The 22,308-nt window shown below is 41.5% G+C and overlaps 1 protein-coding gene across 1 annotated transcript in view; it reads right to left on the bottom strand.

Moving 5' to 3' along the window:
• Window positions 1-22,308, bottom strand: part of AGBL3 (AGBL carboxypeptidase 3) — a 199,941-nt gene that overhangs the window by 114,255 nt on the left and 63,378 nt on the right. The window contains exons 3-4 of the mRNA XM_082252932.1: window positions 15,867-16,052; window positions 13,067-13,174 (exon numbers count right to left, since the gene is read on the bottom strand). Coding sequence (XP_082109058.1) covers window positions 13,067-13,174; window positions 15,867-16,052 — 294 coding nt within the window. The remainder of the gene's footprint in view (window positions 1-13,066; window positions 13,175-15,866; window positions 16,053-22,308) is intronic.

Raw genomic sequence — 22,308 nt, 5'->3', positions numbered from 1 at the left:
GCACCAGGGTTTATGGCTGTCCCAGTGGGTGGGCATTGCAGCAATGCATTCTGGGATTGGTAATAAATCCTAAGGGAGCATGTGACAGGGCGTCTTTTGGTGGGAGCAAAGTCCCAGGAGGAGGTGGACTGCTGTCTCTCCTCCTGCTGATGTGAGAAAGGTGGTTCAGGCAGTCGGCCTGTTGAACCAGGTGTGGACCTGGGCTGCAGAGGATCATGTGTGTTGACTTGTGGAGCTGTTGGGCAGAAGACTTTGGGAAAAACAGTATCGTGAGTACTGAGGGATCTGCTCAAGGGTCTGCCTAGGAGAGGGGACCACTCCAGAGAAGTCAAGGGATCAAGGAGCCAGCTCACACAGATTGTTACAGGAAAGGGGGTGCCAAGTAGTTAACCCTGAAGATTAGGGACCAAGGGGGTGCCAGGAAGGGCCCTGAAGTTGTTCAGCAGTACAGTCTACCTCAGAGTACAGCTTACCTCAGGATACAGTTTACCTCAGGAAGCTTTATCACTTCATTCACAGCCAAGAGCAAAGTGAAGCAATGGCCTAGCCGTGACCAGCTATGTTCAGCATTACTCAGCGCTATTCAGCTCTATACAAGTTGTCCCAGCCTATTGTGCATTGTTCTTTAAGTTGGAGTATCCCACTCATTCCCTTCTCCTATCCAAGTTCCAAATAGAACCTAAAAACCAAAAGATACTGGACTGCTTCTTGTCTGAGGTAAAACACTTGGAAAAATGCCAGACTGTTCTGTTGTTGCTAATGGTAACCCAGGGGAACCCACACACAGCAGCTCCCATGGGAGTAGTGCTACATATATATAAATGTTTTTCATATGGTGTGTGTGCTGTGATCAAGGTTCATCGCCGAAACGAGTTAGCCATCTTTTTACTCACTGAGGCTTAACAATAAAGAATTGGAAGATTTACAGCGATGCCGGCTGTCCTTTTGCTTGATATTGTATCCCATGGTGTTTGGCGATATCACCGCAGCCTGTGCACCTGATGGACGTTTCCATTTACCTGAAGTTCCCACTGTTTTGAGCGATGTGATTTTTGTTTAATGATTCGAGATGCCCAAAAACAGCTGAGCCTATCAAACGTAACTGTCTGTAGCTTCAACACATACGCAGGTCAGCAAAATCAGAGATCAATAAAGTGATTTCAAACTCATTTCATTTTTTTTACCATAATGCATTCTCTGCATTAAAGTAAAAAAAAAAAAAAAAACACTATCTGTTCTACCCACACCTATCCCTAAAAAGCTACCTGACTCCTGTCGCCGTCAGATTTGTATTAGCTGCAGCACTCTCTTCCTGGTCTCACAGGAGACACAGAGAGCAGTGGGAGCGGTAGCCAAAGCTCCAGGGCTGGGACGAGGCACCAGGGCTGCCCTAGGTGTAGCATGTATTGTAGGGATTGGGGTGCCGCAATTTCCTTCTACTAGTAGGCTGACTAGACTAGTGGCAGTGGCATTACTACTTCCGTCAGCCCAACGCTGGAAGCGGCAAGGAGAGGAGGAGAGCCGGAAGGAGGTGCGGGCTGCGCTCTCTCTCCCGCTCCTCCTGATAAGCACGCACATAATGAAAAGGGGGGGGGGGGGCACAATTTGGCATTTTTTCCCTGGGAACTGAATGATCTTGTCCCTGCACCGCATAGCTTTTGCCACTGTCAATCTAGCCCCTGTGAGGAGGAAGCCTGTGCATGCCTTACTGTCATTGTGTGTGCCTACCGACACACACACAACCCGGCTTAGGACTGTGCCGGTGTGGGTGCCCCCATAGTACACAGCTTTCTAAGGGGGCATTTGGATGAAGAAGATGCTGACGGCGTCGACAGGGGATCGCCAAAGGAGGTAAGCGGCCACTCTGTGCAATATCATTGGTGAAAAAGAATATCCTTGGAGAAAAAAGATGCTGACAGCATCAGCAGGGAAAAGGAAGTAAGGGATCATTCTGTGGAATATCATTGGTAAAAAAAAATCCTTTAGTATCACTTTAATGTGCAAAGTCGGTGACTCAGAAAAAATTACAGCCACTGGATATGCATGACAGCCAGACAACTATCATTGTTATACTGTAAGTGGAGCCTGCATATTTAGTTCAGGTTTCCATAAAAATGAGACTCAGTGACTACCTCCCTTTCACTTCTTCTTCCCAACATTATGTTTATTGTACGCACTTTGTACTTTCTTTTTTTGGAGCTGCATAAATGATGGGTATTCATTTTTGTACCAAAAAAAAAGAAAAAGCCATGCACCGAGCTCAGCATGACAAGATGCTTTTTTTTTTTTCTTTTGCAGGAGGAGAAACGATGGCATATTTTAACAGAAAATGCATAGATTTTCAAAATATTAGCAATTAAGACGCAGTGGTGAAAGGGAGCCGATGTATTGCTCGTTCAGTGACATTTTCAAAGAGCGTTTAACAGAGCAATTATTCCCCTCCCCCCCCCCCCCCCCCAACAAAAAAAAAAACTGATTAGGGTAAAAAATAGCATCCGGTACAGGGAGCAAAGCAAAAATAGAGTGACAGCGAAACAATGGCAGAGCCGTGAGTCACACGTATCTTGCGGTAATAAGACACTGTATGGAATTTAATCAGCTCATGCTCTGAAAGCAGCCATTATGTCTCTATGGAGATGGAGACTTTTGGTATCTTCATATAATGAAGATGGAATTAAATGGAAATTAGGAAACATATTTTTGGGGAATTAGTTTCATATTGGGCTTGGCGGATTAAAAGGAAGAGATAAAGATATTAGATATGAGGTTATAAAAAAATCAAATAATAATTTCTGTGAACAGTTAAAAATGTAAACATTTAAAGCCCCACTTTGGGCAAACAATTATTTATTTTTACCAGCCCTCCTTTCCACCTGCCTCGATTAGTCCCCCCCCACCTTGTGAATATAATTTTCCCCATAAGTCCCTTATCCAGGTCCCACACAGCCATCAGGGGAACACTGAGGCCCCTCTGAGACCTCAGTTCCTCTCCACTCTGCTATGCTGGTGTCCGTCTTTTCCTCAAACCTGAGAGGACCTGCCACACAGTGGTGTATTTAGGTTTCGTGCTGCCCTAGGCCTGACTAAACTTGTGCACCCCCTAATTTAAATATGACCCACCCCTTCCTGTAAAGGCCACACCCCTTCCAGTTTATGACCTGTTCTGTCATCTGTATGTAAACCACAGACCACAACCACAGTGTAAAAGTGCCGATCAGCATATGCCTTATCAGTTCCAAAAAGTTCAGCCTCATCAGTGCCCATCAGTGCAGCATATCAGTGTAGCCTCATCAGTGGCCATCCGTGCAGCCTATCAGTGCCTATTAGTGCAGCCTAAGATATTTGGACTTGTGTTTGCTGCCACTGATTGTAATTATAGGAATATTTCACTTATTTGTATAACTAGGAAGTCCGGAGTCGTACAAATAAATGAAATAATCAGTGGCAGCAAACACAAGTCCAAATATCTTATAAGACAGGAGTAATTCTACTAATCCAGTGACATATTGCGATAGTACATATGAGGTGAGCAGCTCCAAAATATTATTGCCATCATATACAATTAAAAGTATTAATTGTATATGATGCAATTCAATATGCTCGCTCAAGGACAAGAATGTTTAAAGAAATTAAATTATATTATTGACATGATGGCTGCCATACCTGGGGGCGGAGGAGGGTAGGCGGAGCATTAGGCTGCAGTGCCACACTTATTAGCATTGGGGGCCATCAGGCCAGTTGTATTAAGTGTGGTTGGCGGCCTGTGGTCTGTCTGAATGTCCTTACGCGCCAGTATTATCATACCGGCAGGTAGCAGTGTGACCACTTTATGCGGGTGCCAGACTGATTTGCCTCCTGGACCTGCCCTCTTGCCCAATTTGCCCCATAAGACTGGCATTATATATACTAAAAGTGTAGCGCAAGCTGGCGGGGACCCGTTTTGTGCCATAGCCCGAGAGGAGGCTGTTTTTTTCGTGCGGGGTGCAGATTTTTTGCTGCCCCCCTGCAAAGTGCCGCCCTAGGCCTGTGCCTTGTTGGCCTAGGCCAAGATACAGCGCTGCTGCCACAGCCCGTCCAATAGGAAGTGTTCACATCAGGCAAGGACTGACATGGAGACTTGAAGAAGGACCCAAACCCGAAAGTAAAGTGCAGAGCAGAAGACTCACCACCAGAGTGTCACGTGACCACGGCTACAAGTAAAAAGGGTTTTTAGATATGGTTGTTGTTTATTTTATACCAAAGTGGGGCTTTAAATAACAAAAATAAAAAAAGTAAAAAGGTCCAGATAACAAAAAAAAAGATCACATTGCGCAATCAAAAAAAAAAAAAAAATACTCAATATGTACTGTTACATTGTGTAGTCATAGAGTTTGCAGGGAAGGCAAAGTGCATTTCTAGGGATTACACATGAGTAAGTAATGGCTGCTCCACTGGTTATTTAGAGGAATGGTGTCCATTACTTGCTCCACCGGGTGTGCAGGTAATCACAGTGATAATTGTGGTTAGCAGCTAAGTGCTTCAAATGAGTCGCATCAGAGGTAGTGGAAGCAATTTTTCTTTTGCTATCTTTTGACTGGATACAAGTGATTATAAGCACATAGTCACCAACGCATGCAGTCCCAAGAGGTTTTGAGTAGAGGAACATCTTTTAAAATAAATTTTTAAGGCTACACACTCCTTTACTGAAGTGACTGATCACCTGAATCAAAAATTGTATTAAAAAAAAAAAAAAAAGCACACAATTGTGGACACTTCGCTTGGCTCCTTTGTCCCTCTGCTCCACCCTACCTCTTATACCCCTTCAAAACCTTACCACACCCCATCCCCCAAGCTGTACAAACAAATGGCAACTGCCAAAACCTATAACTGGCATTTGCAGCAAGGAGCGCAAGTAGCATGTCCAAAAACAACAAAAAAAAATTCCCAGCTCACTTACTAGCCAGCCTTCAACAAACCAAATTGTCCTGTCTAACAGTTCACATTAAAACCAGGGGTTTACAGTGTCTTGAAAACGTTTTCCTACCCCTTGAAATGTTCCTCTTTTGTCATGTTACAACCAAAAATCCTAAATGTATTTTATTGGGATTTTATGTGATAGACCTGACCAACACAAAGTGGCACATAATTAAAGTGGAAGGAAAATGATAAGTGGTTTTCAAAATGTTTTACAAATAAATATCTGAAAAGTGTGGCGTGCATTTGTATTCAGCCCCCTTTGCTCTGACACCCCTAACTAAAATCTAGTGGAACCAATTGCTTTCAGAAGTCACCTATTTAGTAAATAGAGTCCGCCTGTGTGTAATTTATTCTCAGTATAATAACAGCTGTCCTGTGAAGCTCTCAGAGGTTTGTTGGAGAACCTTAGTGAACAAACAGCATTATGAAGGCCAAGGAACACACCAGACAGGTCAGGAAAAAAGTTGCTGAGAAGTTTAAAGCAGGGTTAGGCTATTAAAAAAATATCCCAAGCTTTGAACATCTCATGGATCACTATTCACTCCATCATCCAAAAATGGAAAGAGTATGACACAACTGCAAACCTACCAAGACATGGCCGTCCACCTAAACTGACAGGCCAGGCAAAAAGAGCATTAATCAGAGAAGCAGCCAAGAGGCCCATGGTAACTCTGAAGGAGCTGCAGAGATCCACAGCTCAGGTGGGAGAATATGTCTACAGGACAACTATTAGCCATGCACGCCACAAATCTGGCCTTTCATGGAAGAGTGGCAAGAAGAAATCTATTGTTAAAAGAAAGCAATAAGAAGTCTTGTTTGCAGTTTGTTAGAAGCCATGTGGGGGACACAGCAAACATGTGGAAGAAGGTGCTCTGGTCAGATGAGACCAAAATTGAATTTTTTGGCTTAAAAGCACAACGCTATGTGTGGTGGAAAACTAACACTGCACATCATCCAGAACACACCATCCCCACCGTGAAACAGGGTGGTGGCAGAATCATGTTGTGGGGATGCTTTTCTTCAGCAGGGACAGGGAAGCTGGTCAGAGTTGCTGGGAAGATGGATGGAGCCAAAAAGAGAAAAAAACATGTTAGAGTCTGCAAAAGACCTGAGACTGGAGCGGAGGTTCACTTTCCAGCAGGACAATGACCCTAAACATACAGCCAGAGCTACAATGGAATGGTTTAGAATTAGATCAAAGCATATTCATGCGTTAGAATGGCCCAGTCAAAGTTCAGGCCTAAATCCAATTGAGAATCTGTGACTAGACTTGAAAATTGCTGTTGATATACGCTCTCCATCCAATCTGACCAATTTAAGCTATTTTGCAAAGAATGGGCAAAAACTTCACTCTAGAGATGTGCAAAGCTTGTAGAGACATATCTAAAAAGACTTGCAGCTGTAATGGTAGTGAAAGGTGGTTCTACAAAGTATTGATTCAGGGGGGCTGAATACAAATGCATGCCACACCTTTCAGATATTTGTAAAAAAAAATTGAAAACCATTTATCATTTTCTTTCCACTTCGCAATTATGTGCCACTTTGTGTTGGTTTATCACATAAAATCCTAATAAAATCCATTCAAGTTTTTGGTTGTAACATGACAAAATGTGTACTTTGCACACATATGTAAATATAGGAGTAAGCTGCAGGGCCACTTCAAGGGACCCCAGTGTACTGCAGTCCTAACTCTATAAATTTCAAGAGTCTCCAAAGTTGGAGCACATATATAATAACGGATAGATTGAGGGCAGGTATGCCTAGAGGGAGTCCACCCCTTCTTAAAAGGTACAGGGACGCACTGGATGTCCAGCAATTGCACAATGGCAGCGAAGGTATCCAATGCATCCCCTCACCAATTAACCAACAGTACAAACAAATGGCAACCACCTCAACCTATAACTGCCCTTTGCAGCAAGGAGCACATGGAAGAGTGACGCGTGTCAAAAAACAACAAAGAAAAATTCCCAGCTCACTTACCAACCAGCCTGCAACAAACCAAATTGTCCTGTTTAAAGCCTCATACAGTACACACTACTATTTTTTTTCTGAACGAAAAAAAAAAAAGGACAGCGCAAGTTGGAGCCGTTGTACTAACAATTGTTAGTACAGCAATCTTTCCTACTGTGCTATTGTGTTCTGACAGGGGGGTGGCTCAGAGTGCTGATAGTGAACTGGTCAGCAGACCTTTTTCGGTCATGACTGTTCGACAGAAGCCAGCCGAATGCCCATATTCTGCCGGATCCGCTGCCGTACAGACGGGCTAAATGTCGGCCAGTTTCTATTGAACCGATCAATACCGCCAGACATTTGGCCCGTGTGTAGTAGGATTAACATTTCACGTTAAAACCATTTGCCTGACTATCATCCACACTACTTTTATACACATACCAATAAAGCAAAAAGGTAACATGGTGAAAAACCTGGGTCTACATCCTCATACAACTGTATTTTGTTTTATAGCACACTCTCATTTGTTGCCCCAATTGGACCTGTGAAAGGTGAAATCTACCTCCTGATAATATAATTGCCATTCTCATATATGGCTTCCTATAAAGTCTGTGCATTGTACAAGGACTTTACCATGCCTCATGCACACAGAACATTTTGCCAACTCTCCTAGAAGCCTTTCCTCCCTCCCGATCCTATCTATCCAGGAGGTTTGCAGGGATCCTGAAAATGTCCTTTATTTTACAACTAGGACCAAGATCTTCTGCTGAGGGGCCTAAATGTATGCCCAGGAGGCAGGCATGTATATCAACTGGGCCGGTCATAAACACCATAAAATCTAATTTAAAAAATAATTGTAGAAAGAAGGAAGAGAAAATAGATAGGAAAAGGTAAGAGGAACAGATCTTCACAACAGGTGCCATACAACAGAGCAGTGGTGGTCAACTTTATTTATATGGGTGGGCCTCAAGTAAATCACCAAAGGGCCGCACATAAAATTAGGTGAATATTCAGTCTCAGAGAAGGCAGGAACACAGCAGAATGCAGTCAGAGACTATGGGCATGATAAAAGAGATGGTCAGAGACTGTTGATATGAAACAAGAAATTGCCACGGACTGCTGATATGATACAAGAGATGGTGAGAGTCTTCAGACATGATACAGGAGATGGTCAGAGTCTGTGGACATGATACAAGATATGGTAAAAGACTGTAAACATGATACAAGAGATGGTCAGAGTCTGGGAACATGATACAAGAGATGGTCAGACTGTGGACACGATAGGTGAGATGGTCAGAGAAAATGGACAAGATACAAGAGTTGGTCAAAGTCTGTGGACATGATACAAGAGATGGTCATAGACTTTGGTCACAATACAAGCGATGGTCAGAAACTATGGGCATGCTGCAGGAGCTTGTCAGAGACTGTGAACATGATATAGGAGTTGTTAAATACTGGGAACATGCTTCAAGAGAATCATAGACTGGAAATGCACAAGAGACTGCTAGAGATTACTTCTATAAAGAGGGCAATAGTGAAATACAGATTAGTGCTGCTGAGACCCTGAGGGCCATACAAAAGGTGCTAGAAGGCCATGGGTTGATCGCCAGGGCAAAAAAAGGGTATGTGGAAGAGTTGTACTGGATCTGTGGATGCCAGGTTGATTCAAATCTGTTTTATGTATTGTTTAATATACTCATCCATTTATAATTGATCATGATTCCGTTAAGTCTGTGTTCAACCTGGTCAGGAAGGACCAAAGACTTTTGGCAACATCAATTAATTGCTAAGCTAGCTGCCACAAATTTGCAGGAGAGGAGTCTACCAGTCCCCATGGGGATACTTGGAAACAAGGTACTTAATAAAGCATCCATAGGCGACATTCCATGCATTTTAGCAATGCATGACCATTGATCTCCTTGAGCAGGAACATACTTTAATTGATGTGCTAAGCCAGGCATAGAATTTTATTGTTTTTTGTTTTCTGTGTACACTATGGGGAAAATGAGTGCAACTGCACTTACAGAGCACGCAGTCTATTTGCCTTTAGTAAATTTACCCCTATATATGTACATCTACAAATATGTATTCCTAAAATGTCTAAATAAACATTAAAAAAATAAAATAATCTTGGTTGGGCATTATGGTCAAGTCCTTTGTGTATCTCTAGCTTTACTAATCCAATGTGGAGAATTTGGCAGTATAATAACCTGTTTCCTTTAGTTTAAATACAACCTTCACTTTGGAAATGTTTACTGAACAACGGAAATTTAGAACAGTATTTATTTATGCAGAGAATAGAAGGTTTGAAAACAATTTTCCACTTGTATGAAAGAAAATGCAGCGGCTTCCCTACCCCGCATAGCTGTACAATGAAGAATACGGAATCTTTAACCATTTTAATTGAATCTTTAGTATTCAGGACGTGTCCACAACAATGATTAGACTGACCTTGTAAATTTTATTCTTGGGGTATGTGAAATGCCTGATTTTTTATTGCAGGAAATGTCTCCAAATGAAATTTAATGGGCAAAACTGAATTGAATTAAAGCCGTGTCCAATTCCATACCCTACATATATTTTGAGCGTTGAAGAGCTTATTAAACTGCACTAAAAAGTAAAGAAAGAAAGTTAAACAACTTTGGTCTAATTAAAAAGCAAGATCTTGCTGTAAAGAAAAAAAAAATGGTCTCTGCATATAGCCAATTAATATTTTTACCTTCTTTTTATGCAAAAGAAGGAGTATTCCTATTCATATATAGTAATCAACAAGTACCCCTATAAACTGGCAGTACGCCATGCTAAGTAACAGTAATGCTAATGCAGAAGCAAAGCAGGGAAAGCTCCTACTGAACCATATGGTCGCTAATTATGTTTATTTCATTTTTATTCTGAAGAGCAAAGAGAAAGAAACAGAGATTTAAAAAAATGTATTTTTTTTGGTAAATGTGACCAGCAGTAACAGGCTTTAAGTAACCACATAAAGTAAGTCTTGTATACTGGCAAAGTTGTCATTATTCTTAATGATAATTCAGCTATGTTTTGTAAAAATTTTAGATATAAATAGAGGATTTTTTAAGGCTGAACTTTGGGGAAAATGTAAAACTAACCTTGCAGTGGGGACTCTCCCTGTACTTCAAGGGTTGAATGGTCATTTTGTCTAGGGTACCAGTAAAAAGCATTAGGGCTCCCTGCACTCAAGGGTTTAAGCTTGTTTTTGTCTGCGGTACCTATTAATCCCTTGCTACTCTGGTAGCCAGTGCTCCTTTCTTTCCTTTAACGCTTTAGGTCTGTGGGTAGACCCTCAGCATCCTCACTTTAATGCAGGTCTGCTGGTCCTGCATTGTACCTGTTGTTGTCATGATGTCAGAATGTGACAGATGAGGCCCTAAAGAGAAGAGGATGTGACCTTTGACCAGAGGCACTGGTCACATGGAAAGTAGGAAGCCTGCAGGAGCCAGGGATAAGGTAAGCAAAACTGCATTTAAAGGTACCTAATGCCTCGTTTCCACTGAGTGGTACAGTACGGTTCGGTTCAGTACGGTACGGTTCAGAACGGTACACATTGTGTTTACACTGCCAATAGTACCCTTTCATGATAGGCGTGGTGTAGCAAGAAAGCTGTGATAGACGATTCTCTGTCAACCAATCAAAGTTCTGCAGAGTGTAGCTCCACCCTGTTGGTACAGTACCAATGTGCTTGGTACCCCAACGAAAGGGTACCAAAAAGTGGTACGGTACGGTTCGGAATTAGGGTACCATTCATAATGGAAACGGCATAAATAGCGTACCGTACCGTACCGAACCGTACCAGAAAGCTCAGTGGAAACGAGCCATTAGACAAAAGCAAGAATTTAACCCTTGCAGTAGGGCTCCCCAGCACTGCAAAGTTAGTTTTGAGTTTTCCCTGGAGTGCAGCTTTAACACATCTATAAGGTATATTTAATGCTAACCATTATACGAAGTTCACCTTTTGTACCATGTTTCATGTTACACCCGTATTCTGTAACACTTAACATGTTGCTGTTGCAGAAACCCCTGCACATAAGCCTCCCCCCCCCCCTCGCCGATTTCCCCGTTGTGACTGAGAGCAGAGGATCTTCTCCCTGCACTCACTGTCACAATTTCAAAAAAATCGCGTTCGTGCAGGGCTTCGCTCACTCAGCCACATCAATAATTCACAGAATTCTGTGAATGTGAAAACTACAAGTACCAACAGCCTTTGTGGCTGTCGGCTTCTAGTTCTCAATGAACTACCAGGGTGCTGTTGAGGGCTCTAGGTAGTTCATTGATGCTTCCTGTCAGTATGTAACTACCTGCCTGAACGAGGGATGAGCAGACAGCTTACACAGACAATCTGCTTTAGCCCTGCATTGCACCTCCAATCTGATAAATGCAGGCTCCTAGTAAAAAAATAATAAATGCACATTTTTTTTTTACCTGCAAAACAGATATGCATTTATTTATTTATTTTTACAAAGGTGAACTTATCATTTAAAGCCCAATGTATCCTTTGGTATTACTGTAATGTAGTCAGGTTACATATACAAAAAAATAAAAATATGTGGCACTTTTACTACTTGCCAGAAGCACATTTGAGAAGTGGACTAAAACTCTCTTATACAATACAGTGGTCTGGCTCTTTATCGGTCCGACGATGCTCTCTCTCGCTGAGCTGTGATATTGGTTGGAGCACTGATTGGGGTTGTGTTGTACCATTGGAGAGTTGATGCTTTATGTAAGTGAGCCAGTCCAACTCTTGCATGTATTTCAACCCTTGCTGCAGTGCATAGCAGTTAAAAAATTTTTTTTACTGTGTTTGCAGCCCCAAATGTATTACTGTGTATTTAGCCTGACTGTATTACATTAATAGTGAGGGTTCATTTGGGCTTTAAAGGTAATTTAGTCTTTGAAACTTTTTTTTTTTTATATTAATGTCAAATAAATTAGCTTGATAAAAAAAATCTTATCAATGTGTTTTAAAAACTCTGTTACTATGAATAATAAGTGATTATACTGCATATTGGGGCAGCTATAGTTGCTCAGCTTTCTGATTAAAGTGCTACAAAAAAAAAACAAAACATAAATTTATACAGATCTGTATTCATCATTAATGTATTTTTTTTGCAAATGTAATGGAGACAGTGCAGGTATCTAATTTTCACCTGGAATAAGCCACTTGCAATTTCTGTACAGCAGAGCTCAGAAGCAGCACAAGGAGTCAATCAGTTGTGTTGCAGTGCTCATCTGCTAATAAGGGGCACAAGGATGGGGGGAGAGCAAAGCCACAGGTAATTTGTCTCCTTCGTCTCCTACAGCCGTCCAATCACGGGCTGGGGGAGGGACAAAACCTGTAAGTGTTTCTCAACTACAGCAGAGAAAAATAGGGTCTCCTGCCCTGCCAGACAGGGCTGTACTGTGGCAGAGCTGTGTAAGCCTCAAAGCTGAATAAATAAAAATACACATACTTTGGTAGGTAAAACAGCTTCTCTATGTGTTTTATATGCGTGTCCAGCTGTTTGCCTGGAGAAAGCCATCATTTTCCATTTAGTCACAGACGATCGCCCTGCTGCAACTGGGAGATGTAGTGCACCAAGGGAGTTTTATCAACCCCGTACAAAGCTCATATTTCCTAGCCAATGAGGCATGCGACCTATCCATTGACAACATAGATGACTCACAAGAACTTTATAAATAATCAGACACTGACTGCAAGGACTGGCAGACGAGCTGCTAACATGATAGGAGCTTTAGGGAAAACCCATCAAATCTGCAGCATTTTCCATTTCCTCTAGCTGCTTGGCTGGACTCCTGAGAGGCACTTCTGAGCGTCAATCTTTCGGATATCATTTTCAAAAGCGTTCATCTGCAGAGAAGTTTTTATTCCGACGTCTGCAAGCTCAGCACTTTCATCTTGCCGCCAGTGTTCTAATTAAGAAAAATTAGCCTTTCTAAGATGCCGAGCGTCACAGTATACTGCAGCGTGCGCAGAATAATTGCCTGTTTGTTTATGCCGTGCTCTATTTAAACAATGATGGCTTTCATCTAAGTCAACCAACAATAGAAACAAAGAGTTTTACTTTTTTGGGAGAGAAGGCATAAAAGGTTTAGAGAAGACATTTAGTGCGTGAGACAAAGTGCACCGAGGATTGGCACAAACCTTCACTGACTTGGTAGACCACCTTACTCTCTAGGGGGCCTGCACACACAGGTTCTTCCTCCAGTCCCGTCAGTCTGTACATGGGTTCAGGAATAGGCGGCTCCCACTCTATAGGAAAACACATATCACATATCAGAGGATAACTTTACCTTTAATATTTACTTAATTAAAACTCAAACTCCATGCAAGATAATTGCACTTCAAGATTTGTGTATGCTCCTTTTATTTATATAGCTTTGTAGTAATATGGGTGCTGGATGTGTATGTCTTCCAACAGTTTTGAGAGTTTTTCTTAGTTCTCCCAGATATTACAACTCCCGATCTTGGACTCTGTGGAGATCAATGCTGCAGTTTCAATAGATGCTTGATGTCCAATCTGTGGCCTAGGGGCCTCATTTGGCCCTTTGGCACTTATTGTTGGACCATCGGGCCCATAGTTTACTCAGACCAGAAGGGAATTTTTCTTTAAAGTGGCTTCTAGTAGTTGGCGTGGCTTTTTCTTTTGTGCCACTTATTCCTAAATTGGAACTTGCTTCTTCCCCTTCATCTGATAATGCCATCATTAGGCTGCATGCACACATGCTGCTGTTAAGCTCACATTTTTGTGAGTTTGGGCGTTTTTTTAAACTCCCCTCTGTTATCCTATAGACATTTTTAGCAGTTTATTAGCAGAGGAGTTTATAGACTGTTTTCTCAACGCCCGAAAATCACGTTCAGGAGCAGGATTTCTAACCACAAAAAAAGCTGAACGCTGTTAAATGCACATAAATGCTCATTAACGCTCATAAACGTGCATAAACACTAGGCACATTTAGCAAAGTAGTAAAATTCTGCGTCTGACGTCATCAGGAGTGATGACGGCAGACACTGCTGACGAAACGCGTCGAGTCTGAGATACGCCGTTACGTCCCTTCCGGTACCTGGAACGCAGGTGGAACGCAGAACGGCGTTCCTGGTCTGTAACTGTTTCCTCCTTGGCTGGTACTTGTATTACTAAACTGTAAGTTACTATTTTATAAATAAATGGAATTATAATAATACTACACTATAAAGGCTTCCTATTTTCTTCCTCTACACCGGACTGGAATTCATAAAATTGCAGAGTGGTCTGTTGAACCACTTTAGCCCCAGCCGCCGCAGATGTACTGCGGCAGGCTGGCTCTCTCAGGCAAAGTCCCGTACATGTACGGTGCTCGCTTTGGAGGAGCTAGGGGCGATCGCGCGCCGCCGGCGCGCTCCTGCTCGTCAGTGGGGAAGCCAGTGCGGGTGCCAGGTGGCTCAGATGGCCGTCTCCCATCGCTGACGGAGAAGGACGGACGGCTGATGTAAACACAGCCGTCCGTACTTCTCCCGGAAGTAATCACAGATGTCATGTGAACCTGCTATATAGGATCACATGTCTCTGTGATGACTTCACAAGCCCAACCCCCCCACAGTTAGAATCACGCCCCTAGGGTCACATTTAACCCTTGATCACCAATACTGTTAACACCTTCCCTGCCAGTGTCATTATTACAGTAACAGTGCATATTTTTAGCACTGATTACTGTAGTAATGTCAATGGTCCCCCCCAAAAGTCTCAAAAATGTCAGTTAGGGGTCTGATCTGTCTGCCGCAATGTCGCAGTCGGGCAAAAAATCGCAGATCGCCGCCATTACTAGTAAAGGAAAAAAAACAATAAAAATGACATAAATCTTTCCCATAGTTAGAAAAAGCAATAACTTTTGCGCGAACCAATCAAAATGCGCTTATTGAGATTTTTTTTTAAAATTTATAATAATAATAATAATAATTAAAAATTTAAATTGTCGCTCTTTTTTGTTTTTAGCGCAAAAAAAAAAAAAAAAAAATCGCACAGGTGATCAAATACCACCAAAAGAAAGCTCTATTTGTGGGGGGAAAAAGGACGTCAATTTTGTTTGGGTACAGCGTCGCACGACTGCGCAATGGTCCATTAAATTCACGCAGTGCTGGTCATTGAGCAGCCAAATCCTCCGGTCTGAAAGTGGTTAAGGGATCTATGTGGGAAATACATCATTAATGGTTTTAAGCGGTTTTTGATCACCTGTAATAGGGGTCAACACTATCCGGTAAGTGGGCTGTGCATGAAGTGTTGGTGAAGAAGAGCTCTAACCCACGAACATGAGTGATGAGTGGTTTGGAGAAATAGGATTCCACCATACCCACTTATTGAACTTTGGCAACACTGTTTCTTAACACAGAATTCACCAATTTATATCTATTGGACTTTTTTGAGCGCGGTCTCTTTCTTTTTTTTTCCACATCATTTAAGCCAGGCTGCTTTTGGACAAATCGCTCAATACAGTCATTCACATTTTATGTATATAAATATGTTTATTTATATATAATTATATTTATATCATTGACACATTTATATGTATGTGTGTATTAAGAAAAATAGTGCAGCGCTAAAAGCGCTTTTAGCGCTGCACTATTTTTTCTTAATATTTTTCTTAATATTTTGATCACCATCACTGTCGGTTGGAGTGTTAGCAGCTTTGTCTTGTATTTTACTTTACAGATTAGTTTTAAGTTAGCGCAGTTCATTCACATATTTTCCATATGTATGTGTGTACATTAATTTATTTACTATAACCTCACCAATTCTATATTTATTTATTTAATCACATCATTCAATCCTGTGCGCAATTGCATTGGTGTTTTTTTGCACTACTTTTTTAACTAAAATTTATATGACTGTGTTTTCTCTGATTTCAAGCTCTGTCATCTCTAGATCTAATGCTAGGTCTATTCTAAAGTCTGTCTAGTGACTACTTACCGATATGCTCAATCTTCTCCCTTAGAACCTGACACTCATACGGCCAACGCGGGAGCTGATAGAAGCTGGCTAAAGATACGCCATACAGATCTCGTGGAGATTTCAGTCGTGCTACCCTCTTACCAGAATGGTATTCAAACACCACCTGGGTAGTGCGCGGAGGGCAGGGGTGAAAAAACGAGCCTGCTGAATAAAAAAAAAATATTTTTCAATGACATGTCAAGGGCATTTAATCATGTTTGATGTAACAAGAAGAACAAAAAAAAAGTATATGGAAAGTTGTGTGGGGTGGAGTGCTGCCTACTCCCAACCCTCAACAACAAACTCCCCTTCCCCTATGCCAGTTGACTAGATACACTTAAGCTGGGAACACATAGATTGAAGTTCCAGTGGTTCAGCAGGAACAGGATGAATTTCAATCTGTGTGTAGCCCTCTCTGTTCAAACAGAAGCCGTTTATTAGATTGCCTTCTGTTGAATGGTCCTTTTGGAAAACCCAACATTTGATCAGCTGCTGCAGTCAATAGCTGCAGCCCTAATCAGTGTATTCTGACAGTGAAGGAGTCTCTCCTGTCAGAATACAATAGCGCAGCGGGGGGGGGGGGGTACCTCCATCCACACTGCTTGTATGGATGCAGAAATCCGTTGCTTTTCTTTTTGTTCAGCCCGCTGGTTGAATAAAAAAGGAAAAAAAAAAAAAAAAGCCACTGTGTACCCAGCCTCAGTCTAGCTAAAGATGGACTAAGCTAGCCATTCATGGCTCATTTTTCTCTTGTTCAGCCCACTTAATGAACAGTAGAAACCAATTGATTCTCCCAATGACTCCCAGCCACAGTACCCAGGACTGCATAGATGCAGGGGTGCTGCCAAACAGCGACTGCATCAGCCATTGGTAGGCCATTCATTTTCCATCCATTTAAAACAAACTTTGTTCAGCCAGGTGGAACTTGCATGGTCACCATTGGCTCAAATGTTTGGCTGATTCAGGAATCAGTCAAAATTCAAGCTGCCTACAGCCAGCATAAGACAGATTGGGGTCCTATGCAAACATTGCTGGACAGAGAAGGACCTCAGGTAAGTATTAGGGGGTGTTGGGGAGGCTGCTACACCCAGAAGGTTTTTCTTTTTTATAATGCAAAGAATGCATTAAGATAAAAAAACCTTCTGACTTTACAACTCCTCTCACTTTGCAAAGAACACCCAATCACATGCAAGGAAAATTAAAAAAAAAAAAACATTTTTGCTTGCTCGTGATTGGATGATGGAAGTCAGCAGAGCTTCTGCTCATTTACGGAGCTCTGGAGCAACTGCTCTTGCAGTGTGCAACTGCACTTTACAAAGTGCACAGTCTATTTGCCTTTGGTAAATTAACCCCTAAATGCCTACAAATCCATCTACCTCTGTAAAGTAATAGGCAGGTGCACTAGTTGTGCTCCACCCTCGCTTACTGCAGGAGCAGGAAGATTGTAGATGGGCCCCCTGAGCATCCACTGGTCCTAAGCTTCTGTCTACGTTGCCTTGTGGATGATCTGGTTCTGAGAATCACACCAACAAAATGGGACATTGAGGCCACCAAATGCACACTGAGGATGTTGGAAAAAAAAATAAAAGTGGATGTAAACCCGATTCATGAAATTTGACCTGGTCACAAATATCTGTAGTGTTTACTTATCTCTCTCCAAAGCACTAAGTCTGATGATTTTCTGGTGCTCCGTTCTTCTGTTATCAGCATGATAACTTCTGACAAGTTCTCCAACAATGGAGATAAAAGCAACTGAAAAAATTTGTGTCGGGATGGGTGCTATAAATAGATTAGCAGAGAGCTGGTCTATTCACAGCAAAACGCTGCAACTATATTAATTCTTCTGCCTATGTGGAGGGGGGGGGGGGGGTGCCTTTTCTTCAATCAGCTGTCACACAGTGTATGCCAGGACTCCACTACCACAGCTGAAACATGAAACAGGAGAAACAAATTCTGACACGATGTTCATTTTCTAAAGAATATAGCAAGCTGAAGACAGTAGATATACAAGTAAAACTTATGTAGGGAGATTTGTCTTATCTCTGAGTATCATCTGAGGCTGTTCACTGCACTGGGCTTAAGAATTCAAGAATAGGGAAAACTGTAATCAGACTTAATTACATACAAGAATGCGTTACTGACAGTCAACAACATGATGATGCAGAGTGCCTGCGTGCCCGCTCTGCCTGCCCTGACATGCCAGGCTGCAGTCTGGGTTGGCTATGTTGAAATCAGGCCCTCCATGTGCCAAAACAAGGGTATCACAGGGCAGCAACACATTTTAGATGTCCAGGGTCAGCTTCTAATAGTGTGGAGAAAAAATGGGGCAGCAGTCGTTTACCAACCAAAGTCCTGGCAATTCTTTGCTCAATTGGTGCCTATAGTACCATTTGCATTTAAAGTCCTACATTGTGTTATGTATGACAGAGATGAAATACATGGATTTCCTATTATGTCCCCCCTCTTTGGCTCATAAGCATTACAAGCAAGTGATGAAATAGTCATACAATCACAATAATATGACACAACAAATAATGTTGCATTGCTATGATAATAAGGCAAAGTATGTTACATTGTGTTGCTCTGGTAACTAGGCACAGTAGGTACAATGGTATTGCTCTTATAACATTGTACTTTGAGTTCCATTGCATTGCACTGAAATCATGGCACACTAAGTATTATTGCAGTGATCTGAAAACATGGCAAAGCAGGTACCATTGCATTGCCTGACAGCATGGCCTGGTACCATTTAATTACTTTTATAACAAAACAGCTTTAATTGCACTACCCTGATAACATGACACAAGGAGTACCACTGCAATGCTCTAATAACATGGCACGATGGGTACCTTTGTATTTCTCTGATAGAACAGAATATTATGAAAAGATGGGTACAATTGCACTGCTCTGATAAAATAGCACCATAGGTATCATTGCATTGCTCTGATAACCTGACACATTGGTGGAGATTTACTAAAACTGGGGAGTGCAAAATCTTGTGCGGCTGTGCATGGTAGCCAATCAACTTCTAACTTTAGCTTGTTCAATTAAGCTTTGACAAAGAAACCTGGAAGCTGATTGGTTTCTATGCAGAAACCATATGCAAATCAACCCAGATGTTTACCACCGTACCTTTCTTTGTCCTGTACCATGGCATTGCTTTGCTTTAAGTATTGTGGCACCTCTCTGCCTTTAGAAGCATCCTGGCATTAGAACGTCATGTTAAAAGCTAAGTCCTTGAATGCTTGATGCAGTAAAATGAATATGCCGGTAATAGATCTTAACAGCACTGTGCATTGCATTTCCATTCATCGACTTGATAGGAGCTCATTGTATTGACCCTGCGCTCTCCTGTACCTCTACTGGCTCTGTGCCGGCTCTCTTGACCATCAATATGAAGCCTTCCCGGTACTGCAAAAAAACTCTTAGCTATATTGTCACTGAGCAATTTACATGAGCCCCTTTTCCATCTTGAAACGGCAAAGCATTACTTTGCGTCTCATCCAATTCTAAAGAGTCCGGGCTCTGGAGCCATTAACATGTCACTTTGTGATATTTCAAAGCGCCTATTTAGTGGCAGTAACAGGAAAAACGGCAGAAGTCGCTGAGGTACGGAATAAATTGGTCTTCTGACACTGGGGAAAACCAGCAGAGCACTGTCACAAGGTATACTGTGTCAGAAGCCGCTGTTATCGTGAATTACAGGGACTGTCTGAATTTTTTTTTTTTTTTTTTTTGCGCAGCAGTTGTAACTACAGGGGATTAATTATTTACAAAGCCAGAAATTGACTCAATTTAATTTAGAGGACCATTACAGTAAGAGAGATCCAGCCAGATGTGTGCTTTCACCCTAACAATGAACTTCTCTATTTTGCTTCCTTTTGGTTTGTTGAATATACAATATAAATTAAATCAATCATGAAAAACTTCTGTGCTGCACCAAACCTCCCTATGCCAGCCAACAAAGTATATATATATATATATATATATATATATATATATATATATATATATATATATATAATGATACATGATTAGTATGATAAACATACTAATGTAAAAAATAAAGAAATGTGTGTGTATATATATATATATATATATATATATATATATATATATATATATATACACACACACACACACACACACACATATACATATACACACACACACACATATACATACACATACACACATATATATATATATATACACACACACACATACACATACACTCACCGGCCACTTTATTATTAGGTACACCTTGCTAGTACTGTGTTGGACCCCTTTTTGCCTTCAGAACTGCCTTACTTCTTCATGGCATAGATTGTTGGAGGATGTTGGAAACATTCCTCAAAGATTGTGGTCCATATTAACATGATAGTATCATGCAGTTTTGTTGGCTGCACATCCATGATGAGAATCTACCATTCCCCCATATCCCAAAGGTGTTCTACTGGATTGAATCTGGTGATCGTGGAGGCCATTGGAGTACAGTGAACTCATTGTCAGCTATCTGCTGACGTCACAGAGCCGGTGCAGGCTCGGGCAAATTTACTAAAATGGAGCCAGGATCCACCCACATGTCTGGACTAGCACCCAGTTTAGCCTCTCAGCGAGCCACTCCCACCCCATCCACAGCCAAACCCTCCAAGGAGCACGGGGTGGGGGGGGGGGAGGCGGGAGGTAGTCCGAGCAGGGAGCTACGAGAACCGAGCAATCTGCGGTGTTAGAACTGGCAGGGGACGGATGCTGCATATCCACCTAGGTAAGTATGATTGGGGGGGGGGGGAATGTTCATGCTTCTCTTTAAATCCCCTTTCTTTGGGTTGCTGCCATGTAATTGGTTGATCAGTAATTTGTGTTACTAAGCAATTAATCAGGTTGTACCTAATAAAGTGGCCGGTAAGTGTATATATGTCTATCTATATACTGTGTGTATATATATATATCTATAATATATATACACACATATATATTAATAAATTATTTAATATACACAGTATGTATATACAGTATATATATATTATATATATATTTACATAATTGGTAAGGGTGAATAAAGATACCGGTCCATCTATTTCAGCCAGTGTGGGTGGGTCCAAAACTGGAGAGTGCAAAATCTGGTGCAGCGCTGCAGGAAATCAATCAGTTTCCAGATTTTTCTGTTGTCAAAGCTTAATTGAACAAGCTGAAATTAGAAGCTGATTGGATACCATGCACAGTTGCACTAGATTTGATTTTGTACTATCCAGTTTTAGTAAATTATTCCCTATGTCTTATTTCCCACCATGTCCCTGTATATTGTGTTTACTAAGATGCCCATCTAAAAGTTTTTTGAAATTATCAACACTCCCTGCTGAAATCACCAATTGTGGGAGGGGGTTCCACAGTAAAGAACTGCTTATGTGGTTTACTGTAAGGTTAGCTTCTCGTCCAGCTTTTATTGAGTTTTTGTATCTTGTTAAGCAGCCTGAGATTGAAAAATGTTCATCCCTATGCTAGAATCACATTTAGATATTTGTAAATTGTGATCATATCTCCTCTTAACTCAATCAATGGGGAGCGAGCACTATGAATAAACAAGCTGCTGGCACTAAAAGGTGAATATATACCGTCAAAATGGCAAAAAAAGTTAAAATCTTGAAAAGTCCATAAATCATGGTATCCAATAGAAAAAGAGCAGAGAACTCCACAGGTGTCCGGGAGTAGAGCACGATTCACACAAGAAATCCACAAAAAGGGTGACAGAGCTTCCTCAGCCTGTGCGTAACGTGACACACCCATCCTCCACCACATATATATATATATATATATATATATATATATATATATATATATATATATATATATATATACATACACACCAGAGTTCAAAGGGAGCCAAGCCTTAAATCATATCCCAATGGAGAAATTCCCTGAGGTTACAAGGTCATCCTTATTCTCACCGTGGGTGCACTAGATGAAAAATGCTCACCACATGGAGCCAGGGATATTTTATAGTGTAGTATATTTATTCCAAATGGTCATAAAACATGTACATGTACATTAAAAGTGATGAAGCAAAAACTCACATCAAATAGTCCGCTGTTCCACAGCAGGGATACAGCGGACGGACATCAGCGTGTAGGCCAGGTCCTGGACGCGTTTCGTGGGAAAACACGTTCTCAACAGGTGTTCGCCTATATTATCTCCTCTTAAAGTGGTTGTAAAGGCAGAAGGTTTTTAATCTTAATACATTCTATGCATTAGTATAAAAAAAACTTCTGTGTCCAGCAGCCCCTACCAGTCCCCCTACTAGCAGCCCCTCCCAGTCCCATCTAGATCCAGCAATGTTGCACGAGAGACTCGGCTGTATGGCATTTGCCTTCTCATTGGCTGCCATTGGCCATTGGTTCATGCTGCTGTCAAAGTCAGTGAG

This window comes from Pelophylax lessonae (genome assembly GCF_965119305.1).
Source record: "Pelophylax lessonae genome assembly, chromosome: 4".
Taxonomy (NCBI): Eukaryota; Metazoa; Chordata; class Amphibia; order Anura; family Ranidae; genus Pelophylax; species Pelophylax lessonae.
This window is presented reverse-complemented; position numbering and strand designations above follow the sequence as displayed.